At 28.5% G+C, this 12,733-nt stretch overlaps 1 protein-coding gene across 2 annotated transcripts in view; it reads left to right on the top strand.

Moving 5' to 3' along the window:
* Nucleotides 1–710: 710 nt before the first annotated feature.
* Nucleotides 711–12,733, top strand: part of LOC114128053 (protein Teyrha-meyrha-like) — a 133,216-nt gene continuing 121,193 nt past the window's right edge. Inside the window, exons 1-2 of one of the 2 annotated variants that reach the window (XM_050205349.1) lie at nt 711–1,223; nt 3,857–3,964. In XM_050205349.1, the coding sequence (XP_050061306.1) occupies nt 3,857–3,964 (108 nt within the window). In that variant the 5' untranslated portion in view covers nt 711–1,223. The remainder of the gene's footprint in view (nt 1,224–3,856; nt 3,965–12,733) is intronic. The other variant, XM_050205350.1, reaches the window with a different exon arrangement.

Raw genomic sequence — 12,733 nt, 5'->3', positions numbered from 1 at the left:
GGGAAAAACAACAAAAGGAAGTTTGGAAATAAAAAACCGCCTCGCGTACACGCATATCTCATACCCGGTGTATAAACAATCAAAAAAAAAAAAAAAAAATACCGACGGCGCAGGAAAACGACGACGTCGTCGTCGACAGCAGCAGCTTCCGTCGCTCACCTGCGTACCACGGACGACGACGGCGGCGGCGGCGGCGGTAATGCGCGAACCTCGCGCGGCGAATGCGAGAGCGCGTCGGCAGCTTGTGGGCGGGTGGACTCGACGGTGTGGGACTGGCCGGCGGACACTCCGGCACGGCCGCCCCCCGTTTCGGTTCGCGCGCGCATAACGCCTGGGCGAGCCGTCCCGCGACGGAACGATAATGCGCGTGCGTGCGACAGCGCACGACGTCATATAGCGACCGGTATAGTGGCCGCCGCCGCCACCACCCGTCCACCGTCTGTTTCTCCGTCTCGCTACATACGTGTCCGCGTATCGCCGCGCCACGAGCGCTTTTCCGCTCGCCGACCGTCTCGCTCGCACACCACTACCGCCACCGCCGCCCGTTTTACGCGCACACTCACACGAGTCTGCTCATACTACTACTACTACTACTACTACTACTTCTTACTGCTCACCACTACTACAACTACTACTACTACTAATACTACTGCTCCTGCTGCTGTCGCCGCCGCCGCCGCCGCTTACTACTACTACGACGACTCATTTCCGCGCGCGCGTTTCGTGATAACGCGACGACGACGACGACCGCCGCCGCCGCCGCCGCTGCCGCCGACGGCTATGCACTCAGTACGCGTTTGATATCCGTCCACGGTGCAACTGCAGCCGTTCCGTGTTCTCTACACGTGACCACGCGTTGCCGGCTCGGCCGTGCGCACAACAATATTGTACACTGTACTTAATAATAATATTAATATTTAACATAATAATAATAATAACCACTACAACATATGCGAACCGTCATACGTCGGCCCTGTGCCTTGTCGCTTGGAATTTTTTTTTAAGAAAAAAAAAATCACGCGGCAGTGATATATAATATTATTATTATCATTTTATTATTATTAGCGTTGTTTGTTATTTATTTTGTTTGATTTTTAAAATTTTTATCCGATCTCGATTTTCCTGACGGGAAATCCCGAAACGGCTACACGCTGCAGCCGTTGTCGCCACCGACGTCGCCTACTCCGCCTTCGCCATTTCAGCGTAGTAATTCACACGCAAAGGTAAAAAAAAAAAAAAAATTAAAAATCGGTTGAAATTTGATAAACTTTTCAAGCATGTTCATTGCCAATATTAATATGTTTATTATATCAATAATAAAATTCTAATAATATTTCATGATTTAGATAAGCATTAAGCACTTAAATATCAACTTGAGAGAAATAGAGAAATTACGTTTCGTTTAGGCAAAATAAGTCTTCCTATTTATTTATTATTAACATTAACAATATTTTTATTTATAAATCCGCATTATTTTTTTGAGTGTAAACTTTTTCTTCGTATTTTTTAGTTATTTGGTACCTATAATAAAATAATCCTATTTTTATTTTGTTTGTTAACAATAATATTACCAATAGTTTACTGTTTTATTGAGGTGATAAATATATTAGAACCTAATTAGTAATTTAGTAGACAAAAGTATTGTTGGTAAAAATTTGTCAAATAAAAAAATTATTTGTGTCATAGATAATAATTAATATGGAATTTTTTTTTAAAATTATTCTCACAATGGTGAAACAGGTGTTTTTGCCCATAAAATTGAATTATGGACAAACACAAAAATAAAATTTAAATACGTAATTAGAATATTATTTAAATATTAAGTCACAATATTATTAGTTTATATTATATACTATAAATATATAATGGTCAACGTTATATATCCAAATCTGTTTTTGAAGGAACACTGCTTAAAATCATTTTTATCAATAATATAATATAATATATAATGAATTTATACAATATAATTATTTTTGCTATTAATTAACATAAAAAACTGGTAATCACATAATTTAAAACTACATAACAAAATAGAAGATTACAACCATTTTATTGAATTAATCATAAAGCCATAACATAATATAAATAATTATTCATTTTGTTTCAATAAGATAAAAAATTTCAAAACACCTAGGTATAGGTCATGGACAAGTTATCATCCACGATAATATTTGATACTTAATTTAATTTTAAATCTATTTATTTTCTAAAACTACACATAACACGGCTAGGTATAATTTTTCGTTTCAATTAATTTACTACTAGTTTTAACTAATATATTATTGACTTACATACTTTTTTCACTTGGATTGAGCCGTATTGAGGTTTATAGTTTTTTTTTTTATTCATATAAAACAGGATTTTTATAATGAAAAGAAATATACCTACATAATAAGTATTTACATTTTCAATAATTGAAATATTTTAACATTGGTTATTTTAAATAAAAAATATAGACTAAATCTTTCTTCTGAATTCTACTTCATTATTAATAATAATTAATAGTTATATATACCAAACAATTCGTCTTAGTACTATAATTCGACATACAGATACCTTCTTTATTTAACGTACTAATTTGTAACAACCATAATAATACAATTATCCGTGTGGGTATAAATTAAATGGATATTTTAATTTTAATTTTAATGTTAAATTGAATAAACCTAATAAACCAGTTTTTAATCGTAAAACATATTAACCTATTACAATATTTAAAATGTATTAATTAGGAATACAATATAAACATTATCGTGTATACAGCCTTATGAATATAATTAAACAATTTTAAATGTATAAAGCTTTATGAAATATCTTTTAAGGTTAACAATTGCAAATTTAAGTTTTTGATTAGTAGGTCCACTTGGTTTAAGTTCTTAACCTAACCTTGATTAAGCCGAGAATACAGCTTGAAGCCCTCCGTGTAAAAGTAGCTATTAATTATTATAGATATATTCTACCTACCTATATATTTATGGTTCGTTAAGAGAATCGGATAATATTCAAATGATCAGATGCATAAATGGAAAAGTCTAATTGACCATTTAGGTAACGAATTATTTAGAAAATCTCGATTAGCATTATATACAATAAGGTACCTATATAAGGAAATGCATAGATTAAAGTTTAAGTTAAGCTTATGACATTGATAGATATAGAATTATCAAACTACATTACGTAATGTACAATAGGTACTTACATTGGAACAGTCAAGATAGTGGATTTAAAATCAGAAAGTAAATAAAAGTAGAATTACCTATTAATTAGTCAAATATTTTATATTTTCTTTTATTGGCTGTTGTGTTTGATTCACAACTCTTGATAACTCACAGTTTGCAACAAACAAAATGTCGTGTTCAGATTCTGGCCTAGAAATAATGACCCTAAAACATTTGTTCACCTTGAAAAACATCACTTTCGTTTTTGGAATTAAAGCACTGAAAAAATACACATAATGTATTTATGAGTTACATATGACAATTTCAACTACCACACATCTATGTAGTGTTGGTGTTGATATGCTTATGGAATACTGTATTTTGTATTTTCTTCCATACTTCTATTATAATATTGTGCAATTTGAACACTTTACCATGCAAGGGACTAATAAGGCAAATTGCTGTTTATTACGATATAATATTTAACGAGTTACAACACTATTCTCTTTATACTAACTTATTTAAACAATATTCTTTTGTAATTTTTCAATATCTTAGATATTTCTATTTTAAAAATGACGATTTTCGTTTTAAAATTTTTAAACATACATTATTACTGAAATTGTCACGAGGTTATAATAATTTATATAAATTATAAACTTTTTAATACTAAACGAATATTATAATATTATTTTCAGATGGAGCATTCACCATATTCGCAAAGTCCGAGTCCATCATCGTCATTGGTAAACTTTCCAACACCTACAAACTTACCAGATATCAGATTACACAGACCATTTAGTCAGGTAAATATTATATAATGTACACTATAAACTAATTAATGACAACAGAAGTTCTCGAGTAATAATTTTTAATTTGTATAATATAATTAAATTACAACACTACATAAGTGTACATATAATATAGCTTATCTTTACTTTGAAGCTTAATAAATGGGAATGTTACCACTCTAAAAGAAGTACTTAAGAACTTCTTGAGTTCTAAATCGATTTAAAAATTATGTAATGCATTGATAACTAGTTAGATGTCAAATATAAGTATAATAAAACATATTAATAAGAAAAAAAAGAAGTACCTATTTTATTTAATGTCAATAATGACATTATAATAATCATATAATAATGACACAGAAATAAACATTTAAAATTTAAAAAAAAAATGAACTAGATAAAAGTATGCGATTATAATTTTAGTTATGCAAATTTAAAATAGCGTAGTTATTTATATGTTTTATGACAGCTAAAATTAACTTATTTTAATATTTTAATACTTAACGTTTCACGATGATAATTTATGATTTTACAATTACACATTCGAAATATGGTTATATTTAGATAAGCGTGTTTAGCAATCGATATAACTTATAAATAGGTATTAAGAACTATTTTTAGGTATAATTAAGAAGTTATAAAGTGTATTATTAACATATTATGATAAGCTAATGTATATTTTTACCTTTTTATATATAGTTAACACATCAAAACGAATTACTCATTATTCCGTATGGTACAATATTAATTATTGTTGACAGTTTATAATATTTGTTAGATTAATCGAAATCCTAATATATTATTACATTTGTAATAACGCAAAAATAAAGTAACTAAAAATAAGCTTAGTAGTTAAGGTAAAAATATTAATACGTGATTAATATTTTTATTTTTAAAAGTAATGTTTTGATTTAAGCTAAGTAGTTTAAATAAATTGTATCGGCAACCACAAGGGACACAAGCCTTGAATGATTGCCTCAAATATATTTGTAAGTTATTAGAAGTCTATTGATTATTTTAGCCTATATTTTATCACTCTAAATTTGTGGAATTACCTTCCTCCTGATGGTCGGAGGGTTCTCGAGGTCGAGCTTCGAGAACGATCAAGTAAACTCTACAATACTATTATTATTTAAATGTGGGCGCGCATGCACCTTACCTTGTCCGCAGCTGTCTCTGGTTGCAGTCGACGTGACAAGGATGGAGTTTATTAATTTTTTTATCACTCAAGAAAGAAATAATTAAACACTTTGACAAATTTCGTTATATGAAAAAGAAACAGCAAAGTTGTCGCAGGCAATGTCCTTTGAGTGGTTGCGAGTAATTCAGCTGTGCTCCTGCACTTGTCTGTCTGGGTGGTGCTCATGCACTCATATGTTTTGTATGTGCTCATGCACTTCTCGCTATGGAGGGTGCTCATGCACTGATGAGAGGAGACGATTTAGGCCAGGTCCGCCAGAGTCATCGGCGGCCCGATCAAAGGTGTCGGTGTCCCCAAAGAAAATTGTCTTTTTCCCTGGTGAAAGCGACCCTGACCGGACCATCCCCCGTCTCCGGCGGCACATGAAAGAAGTTGCATGTGTTGCGCTGTACCGTTATAATCCCGTACAGTGTCCTGTACGGACTAGATAATAGGAATCGTTCCAATCACCAGTGACTTGATTTATTGGGGTTATTTTAGATTTTATTACATGCGTGCGACAACTCGACCGTTATATATTTTATTAATGAAAATAACGACTTTACAAAAATCATGATATGTAGAATCGAGCATATCATTACATCCACCCTACGCTTTTTTGTGTTGTGCCCTCACAACACCACTCGTGGTAGAGTGTCAGCGTGATACAATAATTGAGTTTTTAGAGAAAGAGAAAAAATTAAAATTCAAAAGTTAAAAGTTTAAAAGTTGGAATATAAAGCAAACGGGTCATGTTTTTGTTTTGTTTTATACAAAATTAAAGGGTTAATGATGATATGATTAGAGCTTGTACATGTAATATCGGAATAGTGTGAGTGCAATTGTTAGGCTTGAGTTTTCTTCCACTCCTATTCCAATATTGCTCTAATTGTGTTTATTTTAAAGAAGAAAAAAAAATTTTTTATTTCTGAATTTGAATTTCCTAACTGGTGGATTATAATGATTGCTTTACAATTTTATTGTAGTTTGACATGATATTAAAAATTGTACATTATCTTGTTATTGCTTAATTTCTAATTTTGTATTCTAACTTATTAACTAGAGCTTATGTCTAATGATGGAAAATGGCCCTATATATATTTTTTATCTATATTCTATCTACGTTTATTTTTTATATGATAATCTTGATTGTGTCTTAATAATAATTTGTCTAATTTGAATTTTTGTATTTTATTATAGTTTCTTTGTTGTTTATTTATTTTTATTTCTGTTTTAGTATTATTTATATCTGTCTTAGGAATGGTCTTTCTATACTTATATTAACTTAACTAAGGTTAGTTTATAACTTATATTAGGTTGTTTGTTCTTTACATTTTTTTTTTTATTAATTGCAATGACAATTGTGGTTTAACTTATACTATTGGTTAGTTAGAGTTTATGTTGTTTTACATTTTTTTTTTTTTGATTTGAGTATAAACAAATGTGGTTTAACTTAAACTACTGATTAGTTGGGGTTAAAAATTTTTTACAATTTATTTTTTGATTTGGGTATAAATAGCTGTGACTTAACTTATACTACTGGTTAGTTAGGGTTAAAAGAATTTTTACATTTTTTTTTTTTTTTTTTTAAACAATTATTAATTGTTAAAAATAAAACAATTAATTAAACAACAATCAACTTAATTTTTTTACTAACTTAGATTAGGTTATTTTTTTTTTTTTTATTTTTTTTTTTATTTTTTTTATATATATTGCAATAACACTCATGGTTTACCTTATACTTATAAATAGTTAATGATATATTTTTACACATTTTTTTTTTTTTTTTGATGTTTGTACAAACAATTATGACTTAATGTTTTAACTTAACTTAAGTTATTTTTTACAATTTTTTGTATTGATGTACAAACAATTGTGACTTACTAATTTTAATTTTACTTATACTAGTTTTGAACTATGCTATTATGTTTTTTTGTGAATATTTATTATATAATTATAATAACTTAAACTAATTTAATTAATGGAATCTGGTGATTTTTGTATATAATAATGTATTAGCGGATTCTGTCAATTTTTTTGTTATTATTATTTTTTTATATATATGGTTTTGGTTTGATATTATTTATATAATATTATCATTGTTTTTCGTATCTTTGGTATTTAAGTTATTTGTTAGACAGTTTCCATCACTGAGAAAAAATTTTTTTGTTTTATGCATAGAAAATATGTTATAGACTTTATTTTTAGGCTGCATGTCGTTTGTTTTTATTTTATTTTTATTATTACTATTTTTAAAAAAAGTATGAATATTATTAATTATTTCAGTGTGTTCTTTTGATTTCCAATTTTGTGTTATATTTTCTTCATCTTTGTGATATATATATATTTCAATGTTAGTATTTTCAAATTCTGAATATATTAATTGTTTTATTATAGACCAGCTAAATTCGTGTGGTCCTGAAATTAGGGTGGGTATTGCTATTTTTAAAATATTTAGTCTTATAGCTTCAAGTTTTAGGTTATGAACTGAAGTTTTTAGATCTTCATATTTAGGCTTGTGATAATATAGTTTTTTTGTTATTAAATGAAATATAGTTTTATTATTATTGTTTATGGGTATGGTGTTTCCTACATTTAATTCTTGTAATGCAAGTTGTGGACTAGTATCGCCATATACTTTGCATATTAAATTTGTTATTCCCTTATTCATTTTAAGGTCTGCAGATATACAGTGAGCTATCGCAAAGTTATCTGGGCAGTTAAATATACTACCTTTTAATTCTTTGATATTATTGGTATTATTTGTGCAATATAATGTATTAGTGTCATTAATTTTCAATTGAGTATTTATATTATTATTTAAGATAATATTATTGTTTTTGAAATCAATTAAAGCATTGTTTTTGATCAAGAAATCATTTCCAAGTATAATTAAACTGGATAAATTTTTTACTACATGGATATCTACATCGAAGTTTTTATTGTTAATATTGATTTTTATTTTGGTTATACCGATCGCACTTATTGGTTTATTATCCGCTCCTAATAGCTGCATTGCACTAGGCATTATTGTATATTCGTTTGTTAGTAATTCTTGTCTAATACAGCATATGTTTGCTCCCGTGTCAATTGTTATTGGTGTTAATTTATCATTAAATATGGCATTTATGTGCAATGTATTTGATATACTATCTATTTTATTTGCTTTTTGAATTATGTCTCCTGCCGTAAAGTTTTTAATACTAACAACTGGATTTAACTGATCTTTTACTTTTTTTGTTTTATTTACGTATAAACTACAATTATTAGCCAAATGTCCGAATTTATTACAAATTTGGCATACAAGGCGTGGTTTATCTTTGAAATAACATTTATCTTCAGAATGATTGTTTTTTAAGCAAATTGAACATTGCCTTTTTTGGGTTATAAAGTTACTGTAATTATAAGGTTGGTAATGAAATCGAGTTTTAGTGTTAGGAGCATTGGGTATAAAGTTGATTTTATTTATTATTTGTTTTTGAGACGTTGTAATTAACGAGGAATAATTATCAGTTGTATTTAATTCTGCATTTGGTGTTTTATACTCATTATTAGTTGAGCGACAATTTATTGCAGAATGTCCAAATTTGTTGCATAATTGACATGTTATATGTGCTGAATTATTATTTTTATAGTTAATGTTATAATCATTGTTGGTATCGTTATCATTATTATATCTAAGGGTTGAATCATTTTTTGTGAATTCATGTATATTATTAAAAAAAATTTCTTGTTGTTTGTTATTGTTTATCTGATATGAGATTAATTGCTCTACAGTTGTTTTTAAATTTTCGATTTCGTCACGTAATTTGTTGATTTCATTATCTTTTATTATGTCAATTGTATTTATTTTTTGTGTTTTATTTTGTATTATTTCTGATTCAATTTCAAATGGGCTTTTATTTATACTTCCTATGGTCATGAATTCTATGAGTTCATATTTACGAATATTTCTTTTTAATTCATCTAGTGTTTTATTTTCTAATATTCCTATACATCTTAATATATCGGGCTTTAAACCTTTAAAAATATTTCTTACTATTTCTCCCTGTGACATATGTTTGTCGATTCGCCTACACAATGATTCTACTTCATTAATGTAAGAGATGATTTGTTCATCAGGAAGTTGTTTACGTTTTTCGAGTATTAATCTAAGCATATCAATTTGGAAAATAGGTTCAAATTCTAATCTAAACTTTTTTTCAAAATCAGACCATTGAATATTTTCAAAAGTATCCAAAATATTGTCATAGAATGTGAGAGCAGTGCCTTCTAAAAATATAGAAATATATTGAATTTTTCGTTTTCCGACCAATCGTTAATTATTGCTGCTCTTTTATAATTTTTTAAGAAAGAATCAATGCTTTCAGATATATTGCCTGAAAATTTTCCAGGTTTAAAGAAAGGTTTTCTATTGTCACCCATTTCTAATTTTATATTTGATTTATATTTTTATGTTGTTAATTATTGTGTTAGTATAATGTTTTTATAAAGCATTTAAGATTGTATAGTTTATTTATTATACAATAAGCATAAATAACTTATTGTGTAAATATATATATATATAATATATTATTCATAAGTATTAAAAGCAAACAGAATAGTTAAATTAAAATGTTTTACATAAATACTAGAAATATTGTCTGTTAATCTTATAATAATTTATATAATGATCATTCAAATATATATTATAATTATAACTTGAGCTCATGCACACAATGTATATAAATATTTAAATATAGCTTTTTTTTTTTTTTGTATTAAATGCTTGTAAATCTCTAAGACTTACAAGTATATATATTATTATTTTTTTTTGTTATGATATTTACGGGTTAAAATAAAATGTTTTACTTAAATACTAGAAATATTGTCTGTTAATCTTATAATATATAATGATCATTCAAATATATATTATAATTATAACATGCGCTCATGCACACAAGTATATATAAATAATAAATATAGTTTTTTTTTTGTATTAAATGCTTGTAAATTATCTAAGACTTACAAGTATATATATTATTATTATTATTATTATTATTTTAATTTTTTTTTTTATGATATTATGATATTTACGGGTTAAAATAAAAAGAAGTAAGATTTTCTTAAAATTTAATTTGATTATATCCCGTTTTTAATTAGTTATATATTTATATATACTTTTCTTTTTTTTTTTTTTTTTGTTTTTATGTTAGTAATATGATATATAAGATAACTAAGTATTTTAGTAAAGTGTACTTGATCAATTCTCAGTTTATTTGAAAAAATGAACTGAACTTCTGTTGGGCGCCACTTTGTAATAACGCAAAAATAAAGTAACTAAAAATAAGCTTAGTAGTTAAGGTAAAAATATTAATACGTGATTAATATTTTTATTTTTAAAAGTAATGTTTTGATTTAAGCTAAGTAGTTTAAATAAATTGTATCGGCAACCACAAGGGACACAAGCCTTGAATGATTGCCTCAAATATATTTGTAAGTTATTAGAAGTCTATTGATTATTTTAGCCTATATTTTATCACTCTAAATTTGTGAAATTACCTTCCTCCTGATGGTCGGAGGGTTCTCGAGGTCGAGCTTCGAGAACGATCAAGTAAACTCTACAGTACTATTATTATTTAAATGTGGGTGCGCATGCACCTTACCTTGTCCGCAGCTGTCTCTGGTTGCAGTCGACGTGACAAGGATGGAGTTTATTAATTTTTTTATCACTCAAGAAAGAAATAATTAAACACTTTGACAAATTTCGTTATATGAAAAAGAAACAGCAAAGTTGTCGCAGGCAATGTCCTTTGAGTGGTTGCGAGTAATTCAGCTGTGCTCCTGCACTTGTCTGTCTGGGTGGTGCTCATGCACTCATATGTTTTGTATGTGCTCATGCACTTCTCGCTATGGAGGGTGCTCATGCACTGATGAGAGGAGACGATTTAGGCCAGGTCCGCCAGAGTCATCGGCGGCCCGATCAAAGGTGTCGGTGTCCCCAAAGAAAATTGTCTTTTTCCCTGGTGAAAGCGACCCTGACCGGACCATCCCCCGTCTCCGGCGGCACATGAAAGAAGTTGCATGTGTTGCGCTGTACCGTTATAATCCCGTACAGTGTCCTGTACGGGACTAGATAATAGGAATCGTTCCAATCACCAGTGACTTGATTTATTGGGGTTATTTTAGATTTTATTACATGCGTGCGACAACTCGACCGTTATATATTTTATTAAATGAAAATAACGACTTTACAAAAATCATGATATGTAGAATCGAGCATATCATTACACATTTAATAATTGAAAAATATTTCAAGTCATTGAGGTTATTTCAATATTGACTTAAAACATACTTTTAATCAAATCATTCATAATATTTAAACCAAATGAACTTACTTGAATACTAACTGGTTTAAAGCTTTTTTTTTATTCTTATAATATAATTTTCATAAAAAAGTTGTAGTTCTCTTAGGGCCGTTCTTACAATGTCCGGTTAAGTGTCGGTTAAGACTAACCGGTAGAATTCTATCGGTTAATACACGATAAATTCTTCCGGCTAGCGTTATCAGGCACTAACCGAACATTGCATGTAAGAACGGCCCTTAGTTAATTTTGTGTATGAATCACATATTTTTTTTATTTTTTTGAAAAAATACATGACCTAATGACCGAGTCAAAGTTTTTCGGAAAAAATTGGTTGGTATTTAATATTACTGTCAAGAACTTCTCAAGTAGGTACTAAAATACTAGATACCTACCTAAATGTTCAACTCGTCAAATCACAATAATTATTAGACCATTGATAAGATAAATTAATATAATGAAAAATTATTTATTTTATGCTGTTTAACTACTTAGTTTTTTATGAACATGTAAACGTTCTATTTGTTTTATTTTATATTCATTATACGGAAATATTATTAGTGTTTGATGAATAGAATGTATATAGGTACTTAATTTTACAAAATTACTATAATGCATATAAGTGGATATATATATAGAGTATACATTAAATATTATGAAACATTTTAGATTAGTGTTCTCGATAAAAAGTGTTTGAATAATGAATGGTGTAAAAATCAATAATTATATAATTAGATAACGATTAGTTAAAAATATAATAAAATACGTGTAAGTTAATATTATTCAACAAATGTTTATACCAAAAACAATAATAATTAATACTTAATAACGATACTATTTAGTATTTTATACAAATAAGTATAACAACATTGTTAAGCATATTATGAATTACGCTAAGTTGATAAATTAGTTTTAGGAGAAAATAATTTCCTTACTTAACAAATTATGACATAATATCTATAAAACTATTAGGCTTACTAAAACTCTGAGAAAACCCCCTTAGGTATTCAGTAAACTGCTGTACAAATCCACAAGGATTTATCCATTTACACAAGGCTATACAATCATGTACATGCATGTTTTATGTAAACATTTGTGTTATTTCCATACAAATAGTATTTGGTTTGGTATGTGGCCATTTGTTCTGGCATTTTTATCTTGTCGACAATCCGTAAATCTTTCTAAAACTCCGTTCACTTTCGCCGTTGTTATCACTGGCACAACATCTTCCTTCTCGTTATTCTGCACAATATTCGCGGT

Source organism: Aphis gossypii, chromosome X, assembly GCF_020184175.1.
Source record: "Aphis gossypii isolate Hap1 chromosome X, ASM2018417v2, whole genome shotgun sequence".
Classification (NCBI taxonomy): domain Eukaryota; kingdom Metazoa; phylum Arthropoda; class Insecta; order Hemiptera; family Aphididae; genus Aphis; species Aphis gossypii.
This window is presented reverse-complemented; position numbering and strand designations above follow the sequence as displayed.